Source organism: Pelodiscus sinensis, chromosome 16, assembly GCF_052426305.1.
Source record: "Pelodiscus sinensis isolate ZL-2025 chromosome 16, ASM5242630v1, whole genome shotgun sequence".
NCBI lineage: Eukaryota > Metazoa > Chordata > Testudines > Trionychidae > Pelodiscus > Pelodiscus sinensis.
Window position 1 is genome coordinate 10,631,407 of NC_143067.1, and position 22,263 is coordinate 10,653,669.

A 22,263-nucleotide genomic window follows, 5' to 3' on the forward strand; every position below is an offset into this window, starting at 1 on the left:
CACTTACCTACAGAAGGTGTCACCTGGGGTTTAACCAATATTTTGGGGATGGGACAGTCATTCCCTGACACAGACTGTAATCATAGTAGCCCTCTGCTTAGTATTATAAGACCAAGGACTTTTATCTGCTGCCAGATGATGACATCTGAGGTACTCCCTTGTCCACCTAGCTATGCAAGCATATCAAAATAAAAGTCCCCAGTCGAAACACTGTCACTTGCAGTTCAATTTTAACGGACTAAGCCCATTATTTTTCCAGATCTGTTTTGCAAGCGTCCATGTGCCTTTAAGGTCTGCAGATCTGCTCCATATCATACAAACACGGGTTAATACATCTACATAGCTAGAACCATAATGACTTGAAATACTTTACAAGCTCTGCTAGGGGGTCCAATCCTTCTCCCACGGAAGTCGCAAAACACTCTGCTTTCAACAGGAGCAGGGATCGCTTGCTCTCTCCTCCTGCGTGTGTATAAAAGTGAAGAGTTTCCTCCAGACGGAGCTGTGCTGATGGGCTGTGATTGGAGTTCCCTCCAGCGGGTTGGAGAGCTTTGAGGATGGGGTGGGTGGGGCAGCCTTAGGCTATAAAGGGGGGGGATGGACCCCAAAGCCAGAGAAGACTTGTAAATTTTTAGCCCTGCGGTACTGGGGTGGGGGAGAGAAATGAATCCGTTTCCTTGTCGTCCCCCACCCCCCGGCAAGCCCAGGGACTCTTCATTCCGAAAGGGATCCCAGAAACAGTAGTAGTGCCCATGCTCAAATTTCAGCCCTGCTAATCTAGTCCCCTCCTCTCCTTTGTTCTAGCACGTCCTTAGCATGCCAGTACTGGGGGAAACGTGCAGTGCGCCTTCAAAACAGCCAGAAAAGCAGCATTCAGTCGTCCCTATCTACACACACAGCCTCAAACATTGAGCGGGGAGAGGAGTCATTTACTAATATTTGGCAGTAGCCTCTTAGCTCTGCAAAGCACAGCAAGTGTAGAACACCTGTTTGAGGTAGACAAGTAGGTCACATGACCTCATTTTTCAGTAGGGAGGAGCTGAGGCATGTTTTTGGACACTTTATTTCTATTATTCCTTTTTCATAGCTCCCCTCACATCCACTCTCCTGAAGGCATATTTATTATCAGGCTGTCTAACCCAGAGTTTCTCAACCTTTTTTTAAATAAAGTACCCCCCCTTTAAAAAAATTAAAAGGATCCCCTTTTTAAAAAAAAGTTATAAGTACTCACAGTACCTACAGTTTTCAGACACACCATTTTTTTCTACCATTGCAACATATTTGTTTCAACAACTTAATCGTAGCTGAGCGGGCGATGAAATTTTTGGGTGTAAAAAGTACAAAAATAATAAAACTTAAAACAAAAATCGAGTTTTCTCCAAATTTCAGTTGTGTTGATGTGCATCCCAGACTTCTCTCAAGTACCCCTAAGGGTACTTGTCTAACCCACTGTTTCTCACCCAGATAAATTTGTACCCCTCAGGGTACACAGGTCTTCTTGGCCATACATCAACTCATCTAAATATTTACCTCGTTTTACAACAGGCTACATAAAAAGCACTAGTAAAGTCAATACAAGCTAAAATTTCATACAGGCAAGGACTTCACAATGCTCATCCCGGGTACAGATACAAGTGCAATATCAATATGAAATAATTATGGTAAAACGAGCGTCAGCAATTTTTCAATAATAGTGCACTTGTCTGAGTTTGTAAGCAAGTCATTTTTAAGTGAGGTAAAACATGGGGGTAGGCCGATAGAACTCAGACTCCAGGAAAGTAGTCTGGGAAGCTTGAGTATCACTTGTTTAACCTGACTCAAGCATTTGAAACCACAATGGTAAAAATACCTGTGTCAGGTCAACGCAAGCCCTTGAACCATCATGAATCCCAGCTGACCTGCAGTGGTGGCCAGATGCTGAAAATCCTCACTGTTGACAAGCCCATTGAAGTTAAGTGATACACTTACAGGCTCTTAGCAAACCGGTTTGAGAAGCAGAGCTAGAATTTGAGAGTTCCTTGCTTAGCCCACTAGACAATACTGCCCACTTCAAAAGAAGATTTGACACCATCGATCGTTGTTGTCTCGTTAAACATTCTAAACGTTATTTAGCTGTGTCACTAACCTGCCAGAGTCCACTTCTTTATTATAGTTGTGATGGCAAAAGAACCTGTGATGGCAAACATCAGTGTAAAAATGTAGCTTCCCTTCCTGAGAGTCTGCCTGAGAATGATGATAGAGTGACGAACAAAGATTATCTCTGGGGTTTACAGATTCATGGAACTTGGCAGTCCAGCAAACACACACCTCTATTCATTTAATTGGCTGCAGTTTATTGAATTATGTTAGTGTAGAAGTAACACTGATTTAAAGGTGCCCAGGGCCATAAGCCACATCTAGGCAATAAAAAATATAGAGTTGGTTTAAATAGCTGTTAGCTCAGTGTTTATCAGCACTGGGTCCTGAGCACGGCATGACGCTATTTAGGAAGGTGGAAAACCAGCCCCCCTGCTATCAAAACGGTGCTAATCACTGCATTAGCCAGAGCCGTCCCATCCGTAGGACGGTTTGATGAGAGCCCAATGGACCCAGGGCGGCCTAGGGGAGGGTGTGCTGGTGCAGGGGGGCAGCGGAGGCTAGGCCACATGTGCATGCACCACAGTGGTAGGAAGAGGAGCGACACTCCCGCAGTGCCATCTTCCAGCTGGGTTGCTCCACTTCACCGCAGCAGCAGGAAGCAGAGTACCCCAGCCCATTCCCCCGAGCAATGCGGGGTTTGGGTGGAAGCAGAGTGCAGTGGGCTGCGGTGCTGGGTTTCCCACCACCGTGAAGTGAGGTGACCTGGCTGGAAAATGGTGATGAAGTGCAGCATGTTCTGGGTTGCTCTCCTGCGGCTCCCACCAGCATGATGAATACAGGGAGACTGACCCCTATTGCTGCTCTGCATAGGCCCGCAGAAAGCACCCAAGTTGCATAGCTCCAGGAAGGAGGCTTTGGGGAAGGAATACAAGGGGGCACGGCTTGGGGGAGGAGTGGCGCGCGGGAGGAGCAGGGGCAGGGCCTGGGTTGGAGGGGTTGCCCCAGGCCTCCCTAGGGACAGCCCTGGCCTTAGCACACACAAAGCCTGGATTCTGCACTGAGCTCTGCAAGGGGATGCAAGGCAGCTGTATGCCTGTGATCAACTGTTAACCTTTTAGGCCCAGTACTGCACATCCACACATGCTTTACTTTACTATTGTGAGTTACCCCATCAAAACCGATAGGATTGCTCATTGTAGTACAATCAACTATGGAAGTGTTTGTAGGATCAGGGCTGTAAATAGTCTAGGGGTACAAATATGTTGATAAATCCAAAAACAACTCTCTGCCACATGTGACAGATTGAACTGGGGGGGAGGGGCAGCAACACAATCACAGCATGTCACCCCTAATCTAGGTGGATTGTCTCCTCCCAGACCAGAGCATCCAGTCTCCCTTTTATAGATGCTTTAGCAATACTTAGATAGCTTGTCCTGCTAATCAAGTGTTAGTGGTTTTATTTCCACAGTCATACAGCAATACCAAATGCATGTAACCTTCTCATTTCCCTCCCATTCACTTTTGTGTTGTCATTGAGAAGGCGTAAGTTTAAAGGTGCATTTCACACCTACAGCTCATTTTTAAATGATCCCTCTGTTGGGTGAGCAAATTCTTCCTAGCCGGTGTTAACTATGTGCTAATTTGCTTAAATTCCTCATGATGAGCCTGAGGTTATGGAAGGAAATGTGCTACAACAACAACAACAACTAGTAAATAGGAACTGTTGTGCCCTAAAAGAGAGTAGACACATTGTAGTGTGCTCATCAGCCTTGTAGGAAGTTGTGAGAATGTTAAAGGTCACATTCTGTGCTTAGATAGGTAGGATGGGCTTCCATTGATTTCAATGATTGTTTAGCATGCTTATCTCAGAACAGGTTTTGGTTGCAAGACATCAGTTTAAAGGAAGTTTTGTATATCTGAGAGGCTGCCAAACAAAACTCAGCTTGGGAGAAATGGCAGGAATGCGGAAGATGGAAGTCAAAGGTAGGAAGTGGCTTAAAAGAACCATTAATTCATTAAAAGGAGGGTAAAAAGGCAGAAGAATTGGCCAAATGACTTAAGAGCAGGTCTAGTTCTTCAAACCCCTTTAAATGAGCTAGCTTTGACTTGTCCTTTCAACAGTTTAATGCTCAGCAGCTTTTGTGGGATTCCACCTCCCTGCTCCCCAGGGGGAAACAGGGTAGTAAACTTGGGTTCAGAAGATGGCTGGCAGCTAGTGGCTGTTTCCTAGCATTATTTACTGGTGATTTTGGTTGGTTTGTTTGGAAGAGTGACTATGCTGCTAACTCAGGGGTTTCAACCTCACAGGTCGCAAGCCATATGCTGCCTGAGCAGTTCCACAATGTGGCTAGGGTTGCCTGGTGTCTGGTTTTCGCCACCTCTGTCCAGGAAAAAAAAAACCCAGAAAATAAATGTAAAACGTCTGGTATTTTGCTGGGTCTGACAGGGGAGTGCTGCTTTTTTTTTTTTTTTTTTGTTCAACAAGTTTGGTCCTCCCCCCCCCCCCCCTTTTTTCCCCTCAGCAAAATTTTTTCCCCACTGTGTTCGGTATTTTTTTTTTAAGTATCTGGCAACCCTAAATCTGGCCCATGTGCAGCTGCTGGTCTGAGAGTCCTTGTGGCCCTTGGGGTGGGGGGAAGGTGTCTGTACCCTTCCTCCACCCCCTCTCTTGCCTTTGCTGGACTCTCCCTGTTAGATATTCTGGATTATCAGAGACTAAGTTGATCACACTGCACAGTAGTCATATTTGGACTTAGTTTCTAATATTTGATGGCTTCAGTAATTGAGGCACATTAACAACTTGGAGAATCCTGTAGAAAGTGCCTCTCCATCACTTTCCACGCTGAAAACTGTCAAGGGAAATTGCAGTCAAGCTGATTTATCTATGGCCACTCAACTGATTTCAATTACAGCTCTGACTCTGTACTAAACCTTGCTCATTTTGAGGGCTGATCAGACCTTGGCTGGTGCCCTCTTGTTAGGCCACATCTTCACTTCCTGGAAGATTGATGCTGCAGTGGTCAATCTTCCAGAGTTTGATTTAGCAAGTCTAGTAAAGATCTGCGAAATCAAAGGCTGAGGGCACCCCTGTTGATGCTAGTACTCCTTGAAGAGTGAGGAGTAAGGGAAGTCAACAAGAGCGTTTGCTCCTATCAACCTCCCACAGTGGAGACAGCGCCAAAGTTCGAATTAAGGTATGTCGACTACAGCTATGCAATTAACTTAGCTGGAGCTGTGTGTCTTAATTCTAGCTTCCGTGCAAGTATAGACATGGCCTTAGAGATTTGCAGCTTATTTAAACTAAAACTCCCTTTTTGGTTCTTAAATAAACTTTCCAGGGAACTATTCCCTGCCCAGCAAAACCAGTACTTAAAAATAAACTTTCCTTTTGTGGAGAGCTTGCCTAATAGCATGGTCAGAGTTGCTAATGTAACTAATTCATTGGAAGTGGTTGATGAGCGGATGGATCCAAAAATAATCTCTTACCCAGTACAAATGGCTTTCTGTCTCACTACCAGTTAGGCATGGTGTGAAGGTATTATGCTAATGCAGTGCTGGCCTTCAACTGACCGAGGATGAAGCACAAGCTGATCTGAGCCTTCTCATCATGAAAGGTTCTGGGGAACCGTCATATACTATCCAGTGCTCGACCTTCCATAACTCTATCGCTAAGACTGCCCAGTGAAAATAAGCACCATTACTGCATTGTATACACACCCCTTGGCAGCCCCACAATGGGGGTGGGGAGAATGGGGCAATTACCCAGAGGCTCAGTGATTACGGGGCTCTGGCCCCTTTAAATTGCTGCTGGGGTGCCATGCCAGAGTGCTGGGTTACATGCTCTGAGCAGCCCTAAGGCCAGGATGGGGCTGTCACACTCTGAGTAGCGATGAGGGCAGACTGCTCTGAGAAGGTGTGGGGATGAGGGCAAAGAGCCAAGCCCCTACTTCCCCCATTTCCCCCTGCTCAGGTGCTCGTTGAGGCTGTTGGCTTTGCTGCATCTGACAGGAAATCAAAGAAATGTAATAGGAGTCCAACTTGTTCTTTTCTCTAGCACCAGCATTGCAACTAGTCTGTGACCACTTGGACTTCAGTTGTCACCATGTTCTCTGAGCTATGGCCCCTGCTGAGAACCCTGTGGTGACAACAGGTTAGCATGCTGAGCCCCCTGCCCCGAAAGAACAGGGCTCTACCAGAGCAAGTAATGCTTCACTCTACTGGAGTAACTGCATGAGCCATTGGCAGTAGAGGGGCTATGACGCAGTGCAGATATCCTGTAGAGCAGCTACCCAGTGCTTAGTGTTTATTTATATAGCTCATCTCCTCATCAAAGTGCTTTACAAACACTCATTGTGACACAGCTGAAAGACCTCATGTGTGATCTCCGATTAACATGTGAGGAAACTGAGGTGCTGTGACTTGCCCCAGGCTACTGTGGAGTTGATGTCAGAGCTGTGATTAGAAATTGGGAGTGCTTCGCTACCAGTATCCTGCTCTGCTCTACAGGAGGAGAGGTTTCCTAGTGGTTAGTTACTTATGGTTAGGATTTGTAAAGGCATTTAGCACTCAACAGATCCCCTTGAGACCATTTGGGAGGCGCTGAATGCTCTTGAAAATCTGAGCCTGATATTTGAGAGGTGAGCTCTTTTCAAAATATGGGCCCAGCAGGGCTGGTTGTCCGATGTGTCTGTTTGTGGGGAAATGAGTAACTGAACATAGTAAAAGCAACATTTAAAAATGAAGAGTAGTCCTGAAGCACTTTAGAGACAGATAGATAGATAATATCATGAGCTTTTGTGGGCAAAACCCACTTTTTCAGATGAGATAATCTTGAGTGGGGGAAGAAAAGGGGGACCCTCAGAAAAAGAAGGGAGAGGAAGAAAAAAAACCTTATCAATCAATTGTAGTCCTGATGCTAATGAGGCTAATTGAGTGGGCTGGAAGTATCCCATACTTAGCTTATGATGTCAATAGAGTGTTTGAATGTAAGGAAAGCTGGCTTTATAATATGTTAACCAGTTCAAGTTTTTGTTCAGGCCACGGGAGACGGTGTCAAATTTGCATATGACGCTCAGTTCTGCGTACTCTGTAGATGACTTGTGAAATTCCTATTGTAGAAGAATGGCTACTTTAAAGTCCATCAATGAGTGCCTGAGCAGTTAAAATATTCCCCTACAGGTTTCTGTATTACCATTTCTGATGTCTGATTTATGTCCATTTATCCTTTGTCATAAAGACTGCCAGTTTGGCCAATACCCACGGCAGAGGGGCATTGCTGGCACTTGATGGCCTAGATCCCATTAGAGGATGTGCAGTTGTCTGAGCCTCTGGTGTGGTGGCTTAGTGGTTGGATCCTGTGATGGTGTCACTTGTATAGACGTGTGGACAGAGTTGGCAATGGGGGTTTATTGCAGGAGTAGGTTCCTGAGCGAGTATGTCTGAGGTGTGACGTGTGGAAAATACTGATTTCTTGACTTGCACTCGATGGCTCTAAGTACTGTATGCACGAACGCTGGGCCACGTTGCCAAGTTCATGCAACTGTGGAATTGTGCTAAATGTGGGAACCTGTGTATGTAGGATGGCTGTTTGTTTTTTCTGGGCAGCCCATCAGAGAGTGAACTCCAGAGCTAAAGTCATGAGTTGATTGACCAAAAGCATGGGCAGTGTGGGTGAACCCCTTGCCCTGTCCCTTCTGCTCAAGACTCCATACACCATCCTCATGGGAGCCAAGCCAAGTCTATCCCATACATAGGAGGCCTATGGCCCGCAACCTTCCCTGGCCCGGCCTCCCCAGAGCATGGGCAGCACACGGCCCTAGCCCTTCCCCCCCCCACTCACAAAGCATAGGGAGGGTGGAAACCTCCTCAGTTCCAGCCTTCCCAGCCCTAGATCATGGGCGGCTTCAGCCTCTTTTGTCCCAGGATGGCTGGCAGTACCAGCCTTGGCAGTGCTGAAACCCGGGTAGCCCCAGAAGACTGGGGGAGCCACGATGAAGCGGGAGGTCTTGGGGGTAGAGTGTGGATGGGGCCAGGCAGTTTGGAAAGGCATTGCTTTCCCCTGCCTCTTCTATCCGCCACCCATGACAGAAAGAGACCATTCTCTCTGGCTCTGGCAGCAACAAACTCTTCTCTAAAGATCAGCAGAGAGAGGCATCTGTAGCACGTACTTACCAGTGGGTTACATTTGCAAACAGGCATTCATAACTACAGGTCAAGTAACTTTGTGTGCACGCACATACAGGCAGCAATACAATAGACGTAAGTACAGCTGTGCTGTCCGCTTTTCCTTACCAAGCAGATGACATCTCAGGAGAGTCTTCATAAATGCCATGAAATGCATCCGTTTCACCCTGGTGATTCTGCCATCCAGAAGTCACATGTTTCCCCTGCTTGCCTGGGCCTGGAGGCTTGGTAGCGAGATCTCTTTCCTTTGCCACATTTTGGCTTTTCCTCGGTAACGAGGCTTTCTTCATGATAGCTTGCATGGGCGGCATATGGGGAAGGATTTCAAATTCTTTCATCTCATTTGCTCCTGCAAAGTATAATTGCATATTGCTCAAATAGTTATGACTTATGTTGATAAACCACCTTCCGGGCAGAGGGTATGCCAAAGAGCTTTATAAACCGACTAGAAGATTTACCCGGTATTACTCAGGTCCTTAAATCCAATTGTTTTTCTTCATTTAAATAATTGCTTTGGGGTGGGGCTGGGGGATGAGGGGTTCAATATACAGGTTACCCCAGGGAGAGAAGACAACTCCAGCCCTCTCTCACCACAGCAGTTTGGGGGCAGGTGAGAAGCAGCTTTCCATGGCCACTGCAACTCCAGTAGGCACTGCAGAGGTGAGGGGTACATGTCCCCAGCCTGGGGCGGACCCAGGTTTATTTGCCCCCTGTGTTACCCAGCCAGAATGGAGAATGCAACAAACTGCACTCCCCCGATGAAGGGGAGCAACCATTAATGTCCCTGTTTGAATCAGGGAGGGAGAGGAAGCTTCAGCCCCTTTGCCTTTCCTAAAGGGCACTTGAGGATGGGGCAGTGCTGGCACCCCCAGCCAGCCCCTTTCACCTGCCTGGAGATTCTTATGTTTTTCTGTGTGGCTTTCTGAGAAGCAATCCCATTCCAGGCACATCCCACTTTCCTGGCACAACCAAAACTGAGCTTGCTTTAAATTAGGATAAGAAGTAGCCGTGTGCTGAATTTGGTGGTCCTAGCTCTTACCATTTAGGAGTTCTTCAACCAACACACCGTCAGACTCACAAACACTCTCACATATGCAGTAGATCTATTAATCCTTTCACTTGCTGAGGAAGTTCTGCCTTATCTATAGTGAAACTGAGCCGCGTCTTGGGTGAAACTTAACAACTCTCTCACGCTGGGCAGCAACACCATGTGTGTGATTTGGAGAGAAACTGAATGACAGGGGGAATTTTGGAGAGGCAGGTACATATCTCAAACTGGAATTTTACCAGGATGCTGCTGATCACATCCTTTCTTTGAAGAGGTACCCAGAGCTCTCAGAGGGGATGGTCACTTGTGGTCAGAGTTACATCACAGCTGAAAGTGTCATATTCTTATCCTAGTCATTTGAAAATGACCCAGAAACTCATTTGTTTCCTGTTGTCCCGTCTGTGCCATGCCCCTAAGAGGCTCAAAGCTGAACAGAAACTTTGTGACTTGAGTAGAATAATTCTAAAGCTTTATCGCATTTTATGACTGGACTTTGGTTCCTCTGCAGCTGGGGTGTGTTGCTGTTTTCATCCTGGAGTTAGTGAAGGGAGTTTTGTCTGCTATTGTAAGTGACCTGAGGGATTTCTCTAATTTTTCCCATGTGAGACCAAGAGAAACCCAAAGGGGAGCAGTCCGGAGAGCTATTAAGTTGGACCATTGCGGGTGATCAGATTGGCAGATGTGCCAGTTCCTGTCCAGCTTCTCTGGTGCTCCTGGTAGCAATGACTGGCTTATCCACATTGCACAGACAGGCAGCAGGCAACACCACAAAGTGGACCTTCCTTCTCTTCAGTATTGAAGGAAAAACCAAGGATAGCTAGGGGTGCAGTAGAGGGAACTGTGACATTGAGCACTGGGAGGGGAAGAAAGACTCTTCTGGAAGAAAGGCAATGGGGACCCATTCTAGAGGGAGTTGCAAATTAGAAGGGACAGCAAGGATAGGGAAACTGAGGCTGACCTCAGCAGCTGTCCTACAGCCTGGCAAGAGGAGGAGGAGTACAGGGATTCCAGGTGGGGAGTCATAGAGAAGCGTTTCTGGTACGAAGTGGCCCTCTTAAGCCAAGGTGAAGTAGGAGGACGCTGTTTGCTCAAGGACCCCAGTGACGATATCGCAGAGCTCTCAGGGCTGGGTGGGAAGGAGTGTTATCCCGTAAGTAAGGAAAGTATCTGGCTACTCTGAGAGCTCATGGGGATGATGAGACCCCTTGCTGGGGCAGAGTTCTTGTTCATTGGCTCACCATCGGGAATGACATGACCGCCCCCTTGTTACTCGGTCTATTTGGGAATTTCCTAAGGGAAATGAGCCCAGTGGGGATCATTCTGTTGAGAGTTAAAAAAAAAAAAAACCTTGGGGACATTCCTCTTATTACCACATCTAGCTGGAAGCCTTGTAGATGCTACCATGGGCTGTTGACCTGTTACACAACTTCAGCTGCATGAATAACATAGCTGAAGTCGACATGCTTAAGTCTGCTTCACATGGTATCTTCACCACAGTAAGTCGACAGCTGACATCAGCTCCACTTACTCGTCTCATTTTGGTGGAGTACTGGAGTCAACGAGAGAGCAATAAATCAACCCCCACTAGAAGAGACGCTGCCCGTCGATCCAGCCCATGGTGAAGACGTGCCCTGAGTTTCTAAGATATATCTAGGCCTAATTTTCACCTTGATAAGAGACTGGGACTGTGCCTAGTGCTGAATGGAGGCAGGTCCTTTGAATTTATTACCCTCTTCAGGAGCTGAGTGACTCTAGTTACCTTGGGAAACAGAAAGGCGTGCACTGGATACTGCTGCTCCAAACTCATTTTCAGCGAAACATTTAAATACCCCAGAGTCTTCAGGAAAAGCTTCTGTAATAACCAAGGTGCAAACTTCCTCTGAAATGAGAGAGCAGAGTATGTGACTGGTAGCATAAGGGACTCTGGGCCAAATGCTGACTTCCCAGGAAGTCCATTAAAATTTTGCCATCCTCTTGATAAATCATGGGATTAAATCCCGAGCCATTCTTTAGAAAGCTGCCACAATGCAAGGCAAGGTGCACTGGGCGTCGAGAATTATGGCTAGGCATGAGTGAAGCTAAGTCAGGGTCTGTATTCATCACAGCTCAGGCCTGTACAAAAACTGTAGTTACTACGAATGGAAAAGCAGCATTTGCCCAAAACCAATGGGAGAAAAGGAAATACCGAATCTATAACCGCAGCAACAATGTCAGTGGCTCTCTCTAGCAGTGGTTCTCAGTGTGGTCCTTGGACCACTAATGGGCCTCGACTGTCTTGCAGGTGGGCTGTGGGCTCAGGGCTCACCGTTCCCCCTGCAGCAGAGAGCTTGCACTGGCACTCCAGCCTTGTGCCACCCTGCTGTGAGGCTGGAGTGCCTGTATTCACTTCCCACTGTGGGGTGGGGAAGAGGAGGTTGTGAGCCTTGCAGGCCAGATCTGGCTTATGGGGGAAGGAAGCTGCTCTGTGAACTGCTGCTCCCTCACCACCCAGCTTGGGGAATAGCAGCAAAGGAAACCACTTGCCTGGAGGCTTTTGCCTCAGCTCCCATTGGCCGGAACCATGACCAATGGGAGCAGCAGGGGATGGTGCCTGGAGGCGATGGGAAGTACAGAGCCAGGTAAGCACCCCTCATGCCCAGACCTTGCACCTGCATCTCTCTCATTCACCTCTCTCATGCTGAGACCCTCTCCCCCCCACTCCTGCACCTTGCCTCCCACCCTCAGCCCACTTCTGCAACCAACTTCCACTGATGGAAGGTTAGCAAGAGCACAACAGCTTGCACACAGTTTCTGTATACCTGGGTTTGAGCACAAGTGCCTAAAAGGCGTGACTTATGTAAGGACAAGAGGCAGTAGTGAAGGGGTTTGTTCCTTTAAGGTTTAGCTCTGAAGACAGAAGGCTCTCTGTCTTCATACCAGCCTATACAATGACCTCAGGACTTCAATGGGGATTCCTCTTGCATAGGTATAAGTGAGCAGAGTTTAGCAGGTGGGAGAAGCAAGCCTCACACTAACTCCTGGATATAGATACAAAAGAAACACCCGCCTCCCCAACATCCCTTCATTTCATGCCAGGGAACCCAGCTGCCTGTTACCACAGGGCCCATTAGTCTTCTGCCAAGAGTACCTCTCAGTTCACCAGGCTGGGGCAACTGACAAACTGGAAATAACTTCATCCCTCTAGTACAGCAGTTCTCAAACTTTTTGGCCCATGGCCCACCAGCCAACCACCCATGATGACAGAATGGATACAGGAGGAAGTGGAGGTCTGTTTTTATCCTTGATTATATGAAAGGATTAGTCTACTGCAAACTAAGTGACATAATATTAGTAGATTTCCAAAGTACTTACCAGGAACTGGTGAGAAACAAGCTTCTGCTCAAAATAAGAGAGAGGAGAGAATTAAATGCTTATAATCACTGTAAAAATGTCTTGAGTACTCAGATTTGCCAGACAGGCCATAAAACAAATTACAGAATGTTCATTATTTTAGGGTGAGATTTCACATATAAGGAACTCTCTTTGTCTTCTCTCTTTCAGCATCCTTTTGTAGTTCAAAAGAAAAATCCAGTATGGGTGGTCTTATGCTTCTGGAGCACCAAACTTAAACAAGACTATTAATTCTCCATGAGTTCATAAAGCCAGTCTCAAATGCACAATTGTTTTAACCACAATTATTTTCAACGTATCTCTTTTTAATAACACTTTGGAAAAAAATCATCTAGCAAGGTAATTACTTTTCATTTTCCATCCAAGAAATGCTATACACTTTCCAGAAATTGATGCATTTAGCTTACCGGTGGGATGGGTATGCATTACTGTCTCTATTTTACTGATGTAAAAACTTGAGAATATACATAGGAACACAATTGTAAGAACTTGCCAGAAATCTGAAAGGGAAATGGAATTCAGAAGCCCTGACTTCAGCACTTTATACCATGGGCTAAATTCTGCTCTGTTATACTGTCACCGATTTTCTGTGGAGTTACTTCAGACTTACACCATCATCTGTGGAAGTGGAATTTGGCCCATGCATTTGTATGATATGACAAACAGAGATAAAGGAGTAATAGGCTAGATGTGTGATGTAAGGCAGGTAGCCAGATAACTTTAGCATCTGAAAGTGTGGGTATATTGGAGAGAAGCCTGGATTTCAAGACATGTTGATGCAAGAAAAAATTCATATCTAGAGGTCTGTACTTTGTGGTTCAAGGTCCTGGCTGGTGTATCTGCATGTAAGAGTCCTTGTTCATTCTTGGTGTAGCTCCATTGACTTCAGTGGTGGTACACCAGGAATGAATGTGGCCCGTTTCGTCTAGGAACTCTGATGTGGTTCTTTGAAGATACTATTGATCAACAGAGGTTTTTGTCATGGTATTTTGTAATGACTGTTTTTAATGGGTTCTGAAACTCCTGAAGTTGTTTCCTGAAAAATACAATTGGTACCTGATCAGTAGTTCAAATATCTGATCTCCTGTCACTGAGGAAGGAAAGGGGAAAACTTTCCATTTGTTGTTCTGTTTTTTAATTATTTGGTATTTTCAGGCTGTATTCTTGCTATATCAATGCACTCATGTTCTCTGATCTTGTAAAAGCTCTCTCAGCAACTTTCTTGTTACTATTCCCATGAATGTATCTGTGCCATGACTGAAACTATTCTGCATCTGGGGAGCATAATAATACCTACTTTTTCTTAGTATGCGGAAGTCTGCAGAATCAATTATCTGCTTCTGTTCTCTGTACCAGCAAACTTGCATGGTGGGCCTGGCCTGTATTCGACATTCAAATGCCACTAATTGACCCTTTGTGGCTGTGATGTTTTGTAGACTCTGGAGAAAGAAAGAGTGTGAATTGGCAGAGGTTAAGCTATGTAAATAGTTGCTGGCAAAAATTTTAGTGTGGTGTTTTTTGGGTTTTTTTTTACACACACACACACATTTATGAACATACATTGTAATTAAATGAAAAATGTCTGAAGTAATTGATTAGATTGTACATAAATCTTGGTGGGTGTTGCGTAACTGATAATTAAAAGGTTCTGGTAATCAATGTTCCCTGTAAGCTGGGTGCTTGTGCAGTCTCTCGAGAGGTTCCAATGCCACCCACCTGATTCGCAGGGTTCCCACAGCTATGTTTTGTTTCTACTGGTGGTGCACATTGGCACATGATACTGCACATAGGCGTGCACAGCACATTTCATTACGGTGTGCACCCAAAGAATTTTTTTAAAATTTATTCTTTGACCCCCCTTAACCACAACCCCTGCCCCCCATTAGCCAAGCCTCTGGAGGTAACACTTTCGGGGCAATATGGACACATGAACAGAAATAAAAGGTGTCATGTGACACGCCCTTCCCCCAAGGACTTTTCCCACCATCCTCTTACCAAGAGGGATTAGTTTGGCCCTTACCAAACCCCCCTCATGCAACTATCCTGTAATTGAATTAACCCAACGTGTGTGACATTAACTCGAGGGGTGGAGAGGCTGGGGGAAGTGTTCCTTTTAAGAGTTTCCTCCCATGAGCACAATAAATTTTGTGTTGTACACCATTACTGAGTTTGTGGCATGTTTGGATGTGCTACTGTGGCACCAAAGTTATTAATAAATATCTTATGAACCTCTACCTTTCCCCTTTGCTGCTCGGTCTCCTCTGCTTGCTCCATCAGCTCTCCTGGTGCCTGCTGCCTCCCGCCCCCAACCCTTCACCCACCTCTGCTGTCCTGACTCCTGCCCTTCTCACTGCCCCCCTCCACCAGCCTTTCTCTCCCCCCCGTGCCCATTCCTCCAGTAGCCCCACTCTGATCATGTGAGCTACCCCTCCTCATCCCCGCTCCTAACACCTCCCTCTATACACCTGCCCTGCCTCTCTGGTGCTGGCCCCTCCCCTGCAGGGGTCTGCCCTTCTGCATCACCCCCCGGAATCTCCTGGCACCTGCACTTTCCCTTACCCCTGCACCCTCCTGGTGCCTCCCCCTGCCCTCACTGCCCCTGCCCCCTTTGCCTTCTTTTTCCCTGATGCCCACCCCCTCACCACTCTCTGCCCCCGTTCCCCTCATGCCCCTGTGCCCTCACACGTGCCTAGCTCCATGCCTGCCTTCCTCATGCCCACCCCTTCTTTCAAGCCTTCTCCCAGCACCTCCCCTTCTCCCCTCTAGCCCCCAAAGCCCTTCCCGTCTCCTCTCCTAGCATCATCCTGCCCCCCCACTCTCACTGACACCTCCTCTCCTGGCCTTTTCCTCATTGTCTCCACTTGGCCCCCTGGCATTTGTTTGTCTCCTACACCCTGTCCCTTGGTGCCTTCCCCTTTCTTCTCCTGACCTGCCCCCCTCCCCTCAGCACAAGCCCCTTCCTCTCTGACCCTTACCCCCTATTTTTCCCTCCTCTTCCAGCAGCCGCCAGATGGTCTGTAACAGAGTTCTAGGGTCACCCTGACTGTCACCCTTCTGGTGCTCCCCCTACTCTCTTTCTTAGGTTTCTCAGCCCCCTTTTGGGCCACAAACCCCCACTCCGCAGTCTCTGGTTCCCAAAGTTCCAGCCTGCACCAAGTTCCTTGGTGCCTGCACCGGGTCCAGCTCGTAGGGCTGCCAGGTAGACGCTCCCCCCCAAAAAACGGACACACTTGAGCGTGGGCGGGGGGGAGGGGAGAGGAACTGGCTGGGGGGCAGGGACTGGCCAGGAGGAAGAGAGGGGCCGGGAGGAAGAGGGGATGGGAAGCAGCTCTGGAGGGGGCGGGGGCCAGCCGCGCTGCCCCAGGCTCCCTTCCTCCCCGGGGCCAGCTGCGTTGCACCCAATCCCCTGCCCGGGGCACACACCCCCCCCCCACCTTCCCGCCCGGGGTTTAAACTCCCCTTGCTTGATGGGGCAGCAGGGTGACGTTGCTGCATCCCTGCTGCCTCTTTCCGTGGTGTCCTAAGACCCACCGGTTTTGGCTGCGCATGCGTGACAAACCCGGCACGGCGTCCGTTCCCTAGAGCGCCGAAGCGGCGCTCCTTCACTCACGCCCCCTTTGAAACATTAGGGTGTGCCTGGGCATACCCGGCACACCCCATGCGCCCACCTATGATACTGCACGTGGATGGGAAAAGATTAGAGGGAACACTGGTGGAACTCACTTTGTCAGATGGATCTGATGAAATGGGTTCCAGCGTACGAAAGCTTATGCCCAAATAAATGTGTTTTTTAAGATGCCACAGGACACCTCATTTTTGCTGAAACAGACTAACTCGGCTACTCCTCTGCAAATTGTTGAAGGGGTTTATGCTCTTACCTTTGTAAACACGGGTGTGATTCCATAAGAAGACCCAACCTGACTTGTAGATGGCCTCTGCAGCTGCATAGGAAAGAAAGGTAGAGTTGTGGGTGTGAAATAGCCAGTATTTCTCATGTTCATAAACCCTGAATTTTAAACTCGGGAATCTCCTCCCTTTTTTATCTGCTTTTTTATTTTATTTTATGTGTTAGTCTACTGACTGTTGTGTAGATAGTTTCCAATCAAGTCTTCCAGAAGAAAATGCCTCCTTGGATTGTGAACAGAAGGTTATTGGAAGCGAGGCCTCTATATCCGTGGTGGTCAGAGACCTGGTGAGACAATTTATGGCCCAAATCTTGCAGTCCTTATTCAGAGGTCAGTTCTGCCTTCGGTTACATCTAGGCAACCTAGCTGACTTCATGGTGGTTGTGTACATGCGACTGAGCATGGAATCGGGAGTCCAGTTCTTGCCTCATTCTTGAAATTCAGCAGAAATAAAGAGGGAGCAGAAGTAGAGCGAGTGCAGGATTATGGCTCATGGAGGCTTTGTCTATACACTGGAAAGGTTTGGCTACGAAAGTGTCATCAACCATGGAAAAGTCACCAAAACTGAATACCTGTCAGACTTATTTCTCTGCCACCTGTTGTCGACATGTCATGGCCACATTGTTAGCACCCCTGTCGACAGAGCAAAGCAATGTGCATAAGCATCCCAGAGTGCCTGGCATCACCATCAGTCACTAAGCACTGTGGGAATATGCAAAGTAGTGCTGTGTTTTTGAGGAACATGAAAAAATCCCATCAGCCACCTCTTTGCTTCCCAGCTCTCCCTGAACTTCTAGCTTACTTTTGCGCCACTTGAATGACCATCTTTGCCACGAAATCTAGCATCTGCTGTGAGAAATCATAGATCCCACAATTTTCTCCCATGTTGTATTCAATGTGCTTAGGACATTGTGCATTGTAGCAGAGCTACTTATTGTTACTTATGAACACTTGGATGTGGACAACAATGTGAGTGTCAGGAATAGCACTGAATTAACATTGCATTGGGTCGTCACAGATATACTGTGCATAGTAGACCATTGCTCTTTGGGCAAGGGAAACCAGTGCTGGATGGTGGGATCGCACTGTCATGCAGGTGTGGGATGAAGATCAGTGGGTACAGAACTTTCTGATGCATAAAGCAGTCTTGTGCTGAGCTGGCCCCTGAACTGTGGCGCAAGGACACCTGCATGAGAGCTGCTCTCTCAGTAGACAAGCGTGTTGCCATTGCGGTGTGGAAAATGGCAACTCCCAATTGCTATGGTTCGGTTGCAAATCAATTTGGAGTGGGGAATCGCTACCATCGGGGCAGCACTTCTGCAAGTGGGCCGGGCAATAAATCGCATTTTGCTGCCTCGGTAGGATTGTGTCTCTGGGAAATGTGGATGACATAGGGGCTGGGTTTGTTGAAATGGGCTTTCCAAACTGTGGTGGGGCAACTGATGGTGCCCACATGATAGTGCCACCCCACCTTGCTATAGAGACATCAAGCAGAAGGGTTACTTCTCCATGGTGCTTTAGGTGCATGTGGATCGCTGGGGGGTGGTTTGGAAAGGTGCATGATGCACATAGGGGCCTGGTCAGAAAGCTGCAAACTGGGACTTCCTTTCCAGATCAGAAAATTATAGTGGAGGGTGTGGTAATGCCCTTAGTGATCCTAGGTGACGCGGCTTACCCCTGAGAGCTCTGCCTCATGAAGCCTTACTTGGAGCACCTGGACAGCAATAGGGAGCAGCTCAACAAGAGGCTGAGCTGATGCCGCCTGGCTGTTGAATGTGCCTTTGGCAGATTGAAAGGGAAATGGAGGTATCTGTGGCAGGCAGGCAGGCAGGCAGGGCTGGTCCTAACCAATTGGCGGCCCTGTAGCGTTGCCAGATGGTTTAAAAAAAAATACCAGACAAAAATTTGTCAAGCCAAAAAAAAGGGTCGGGGGGAAACCTGGAAGGAGGATTCAGGAGGTTGGGCCAAAATGCAGTTGCGGCCCACCCCTAAGACTGGCTTTGTAAGCAGCCCCTTGAAAATGGCAGCCCGGGCACCTGCCCAGCTCGCCCACCCCTGAGACAGGCTCTGCAGGCAGGACGTTTACAGAATCGTATTCCCAAGGCAGTAGCCACATACTGTTGCTTACATAATTGGTGTGAGAGGAAGGGTGAGTTATTGGCTGTGGGTAGAGCAATGAGGCATAGCGCTTGGACACACAGTTTGAAGACTGTCAGGCAAGCCCGTAGGGTGGCCATCAATATCTGGGAAGCTCTGAGGAACCACTTTGACAGTAAGGGGAGCTGTCATTTGTGTGGTTTGGGATTGCTTCCCTTCCTCATCCCACAGCTCATCCTGAGTGAGGTATTCCCTTGAAACCAAGGGGTGTTACAAGCTGCCACAGGGGCCGCAGTGATTGGTGTGAGTTGACTCACACACAATAAACTCATGGAAACCTGCATCACATTTGTCTTTTACTGATGTTTTTCAATCAGATGTTTGGTGATAAAGGAGGATAAGGGTTATTGGAAAACCTCACAATGGTGTTAACGTCCACTTGTTAGTCACAACTGCTTTCACAGGGGGTAGAGTATGCTGGGGTGGGGAGAACCGTTACTGGACTGTGAAAATGAGTGTGTGGGGCATAGAGGGAGGGTTGCTGTGAAGAGTTCTGCATATATTGAAAGTGAGGCCTTTTGGTTGTGTACACTCTGCATCTTGATAAGACATTTCAACGTCTTATGTTGGTCTTCTATGAGCTTTAGCTGCTTAGTGGTTTGGGTGTATGACGGGCTCAGGGCAGGGAGTGGGATAGGTGGAGGAGTTAGAGGAGGGGAAGGAAAGGCAGGAGTCAAGGTTGGGGTGTATGAGGAGAAGGCTCAGGGCAGAGGGCTGGGGGAGTGCGGGGGGGGGGGGGCAAGACCAACATTTCGGGGGGAGGGAGGCTACAGCTCTGCTTACCCCAGTGACTGAGTCATGGGCAGTCAGTGAAGATAGGACTAGGAGAGGCAAGGCCCCAGCCACACCCCCAACCCTGCCCTTTCTTCCAGGGAGGCGGGGCAGCACACTATGCATGCCCCCCACCACAGGCAGGGGAGGAGGGTGGGTGCACCCCCGAGCCTCCCTGACCCCGAAGCACATGGAGGGCATGAACCTCCCCGGCCCAGAATACAAGGAGGATGGGCGCTGGGGGCAGCAACACTCCATCCCCCTCTACGATTCTGTAAAGGTCCTGCCTGCAGAGCCGGTCTTAGGGGTGGGCGCGCTGGGCAGGTGTCTGGGGCTGCCATTTTGAAGGGGCTGCTGACAGAGCCAGTCTTAGGGGTGGGCCGCGACTGCATTTTGGCCCGACCTCCTGAATCCTCCCCCTTGGTTTCCCTGGTTTCTCCCCGACCCTTTTTTTTGTCTTGACAAATTTTTTTTTTTAAACCATCTGGCTACCCTGCAGTTGGCATTCGGGGGGCAGAGTGTGGGTGGGACCAAGTGGCCGTTTGGATAGCAAAGTCATTCCCCGCTTAGCATGCCCACTGCCCATGGGCTGAGTGTTGGGTTGTTTTGTTTTGTTGTTTGCTGACTAGGGAGCAAGGCAAACTGCACAGCCTGTGTCCTTCCTTTTCTTCCCACCCCTGGACAGCTGGGAGCAAGAGCAGGCTGTGAACTCTGCCTCGCTTCCTAGTCAGCAAAAAGAGGGGAAAATCCCCCCCAGGGAGCAAGGTAAGTATGGCTTGAGATGGTGGCGGGGGGAGGCGGGGGGGGAAAGGGAGGCTCTAGGCTAGGACAGTCCCAGACTCCCCAGTCCGCCTCTCTAACCTGCCAGGCAGCCTGCAGAAAGCCCAGGGTGCCAGGCTGGGAGGGGCAGAGCGCTGCCTCAGCCAGCAGTTTCTTGCCCACAATAAAGGGAGGGGGAGAGACAAATTTTTGTCTCCAAAACTGGATGTTTGCCGTGACTTCTGTCGCGTGGCAATGTGGACACTTTCCAGGCTTGGTTGCCAAAAGGGTGGGTTTGTTTGTCTTTGTGCGTGACAAAGTTGCAAGTGTAGATAAGACCCGAGTGTTTAGATGGAGCCAAGGTGGCAGGACTGGGACCCTGGCCGTCCCTGGGGGGGTGGGAGGGGTGAGATGCAGGGCAACCCTTGCTCCACAGGCCCTGTCCTGCTTCTGCCCTACTCCCACTCAACCCCGGCCTCCAAGCCCCGCCTCATTCCACCTCCTTGCCCAAAGCCAACTCCTCCCAGCTACGTGACCCAGGGGATTACCGAGGGAGGGGGGTGGCATTGGGCAGCAGAAGAGGTCCTCTCCCCCCCCCCCACTATGGCAGTGGGAGCCACAGCAACCCAGCCCCCTGCTTTCCTCCGCCCAGCCCCCAGCCCACTACATCCCACTTCACCACAGTACCAAGAAGCGGAGAGCCCTAGGGCCGGAGCGCTCTGCTTCCTGCTGCCGTGGCGAAGACAATCTCAGCAGGTTGGGAGATTGCAGGGGGGGGGGATGTCCCGTTCTAGCCACTGGAAGGCGGGGGCAACCCTTGCTGTGCCCCGTGCCAGGTCCCCCACCCCACGTAATCCCAGAGGGCACAGCAAATCCCTCAGATCCCATCCATAAGACGGTTGATGCGGCCGCTGTGGGGCCCTGGAAGTGCAGGGCCGGTGGAGGCCATTCCGAACAGACGGGACTGCTCTGACTAGGACCTATTGGATGTCTGACCCACACGCACTGTGCGAAAGAAGACGGTGTGACCAATACTGAATGTCCACAGCTACCCATTGACATCCGATCTCTGGGAAATGAGTGTTGGAATTGCTGATGCACAGCTGAAATGTGTGTGTTTGCTGTAGCCCAGCTCTTTGTCATTTCCCCCACCCTGGTTTAATGGGAATCCAGTCCCATGGATGTTTTGAATTCCCTAGCTCTGGAGCTAGTAGCTGCTCTAAACCAACTGTCCTTTCTGAAATGCCTCTTTGGAGGAGTATGACAAATGGTTAAGCTATGTGGCGGCCACTCTGCTATTTCTAGGCCCCCATCAATTTATTTAGATTCCCTTTAGAAAATACAACTGGTAAATGTTCTAAGGCAGCAGAACAAATAAAGAACCCTCTCCCCATGAAGGTTATTTGCCATTGGCTTTAATGGGCTCAAGATCTGGCCCTTACATTACTTTAAAAATAATGTACATAAAATAACAAATGTGTAACCTACTCTTTGAGGGTCCATAGATACGGGTGGAATTAAAGTGGAGTAACTCGATTGTGCAGTATCGCTCCTAGAGGAACCAAAAGTCTGTGAGAGAAAGGTTGCTTTCTGTTTCTTCCTAATGGAAAAAATAAACATGGTTAAGTGGAGAAATAGACTTTTAAAGGCTGAATGTACTTGAATCACCAACCTCTTCTACACTTACGGGGACAACAGAAACTCCACAGAGACCAGCAGGGAGGAACTGCTTTCAGGTTTCTTTCTAAACCTACAGGAAAGAAATATAAATCAACTGTTTTTAGAGCTGCCTTCTTGTCCCTTGGCAAAATGGTGGCTAAGTTCTGAACACAGTAAGCCAATACAGGCAGTCCCCGGGTTACGTACAAGATAGGGACTATAGGTTTGTTCTTAAGTTGAATTTGTATGTAAGTTGGAACTGGCTCCAGATTCAGCCGCTGCTGCTGAAACTGACCAGGGGCTGACTACAGG

The 22,263-nt window shown here is 48.5% G+C and overlaps 1 protein-coding gene and 1 long non-coding RNA gene across 11 annotated transcripts in view; one reads left to right on the top strand and one right to left on the bottom strand.

Moving 5' to 3' along the window:
* The window catches only part of LOC142818737 (uncharacterized), a 132,629-nt gene that overhangs the window by 32,258 nt on the left and 78,108 nt on the right, over positions 1-22,263 (top strand). The window lies entirely within an intron of this gene.
* Positions 1-22,263, bottom strand: part of MYOT (myotilin) — a 62,296-nt gene that overhangs the window by 23,795 nt on the left and 16,238 nt on the right. For 2 of the 10 annotated variants that reach the window (XM_089769476.1, XM_075900461.2), the window contains exon 1: positions 8-331. Coding sequence is in view for 3 of the 10 variants with exons in the window: in XM_089769473.1 (XP_089625599.1) it covers positions 8,371-8,611; positions 11,070-11,189; positions 12,662-12,685; positions 13,998-14,139; positions 16,579-16,641; positions 21,781-21,795 (605 nt within the window). In the remaining 7 variants the exon portion in view is untranslated. Of the gene's footprint in view, positions 1-7; positions 336-368; positions 526-8,370; positions 8,612-11,069; positions 11,190-12,661; positions 12,686-13,997; positions 14,140-16,578; positions 16,642-21,780; positions 21,893-21,979; positions 22,043-22,263 lie in introns of those variants that run through there. The other 8 variants (XM_089769473.1, XM_089769478.1, XM_089769472.1 and 5 more) reach the window with 8 other exon arrangements.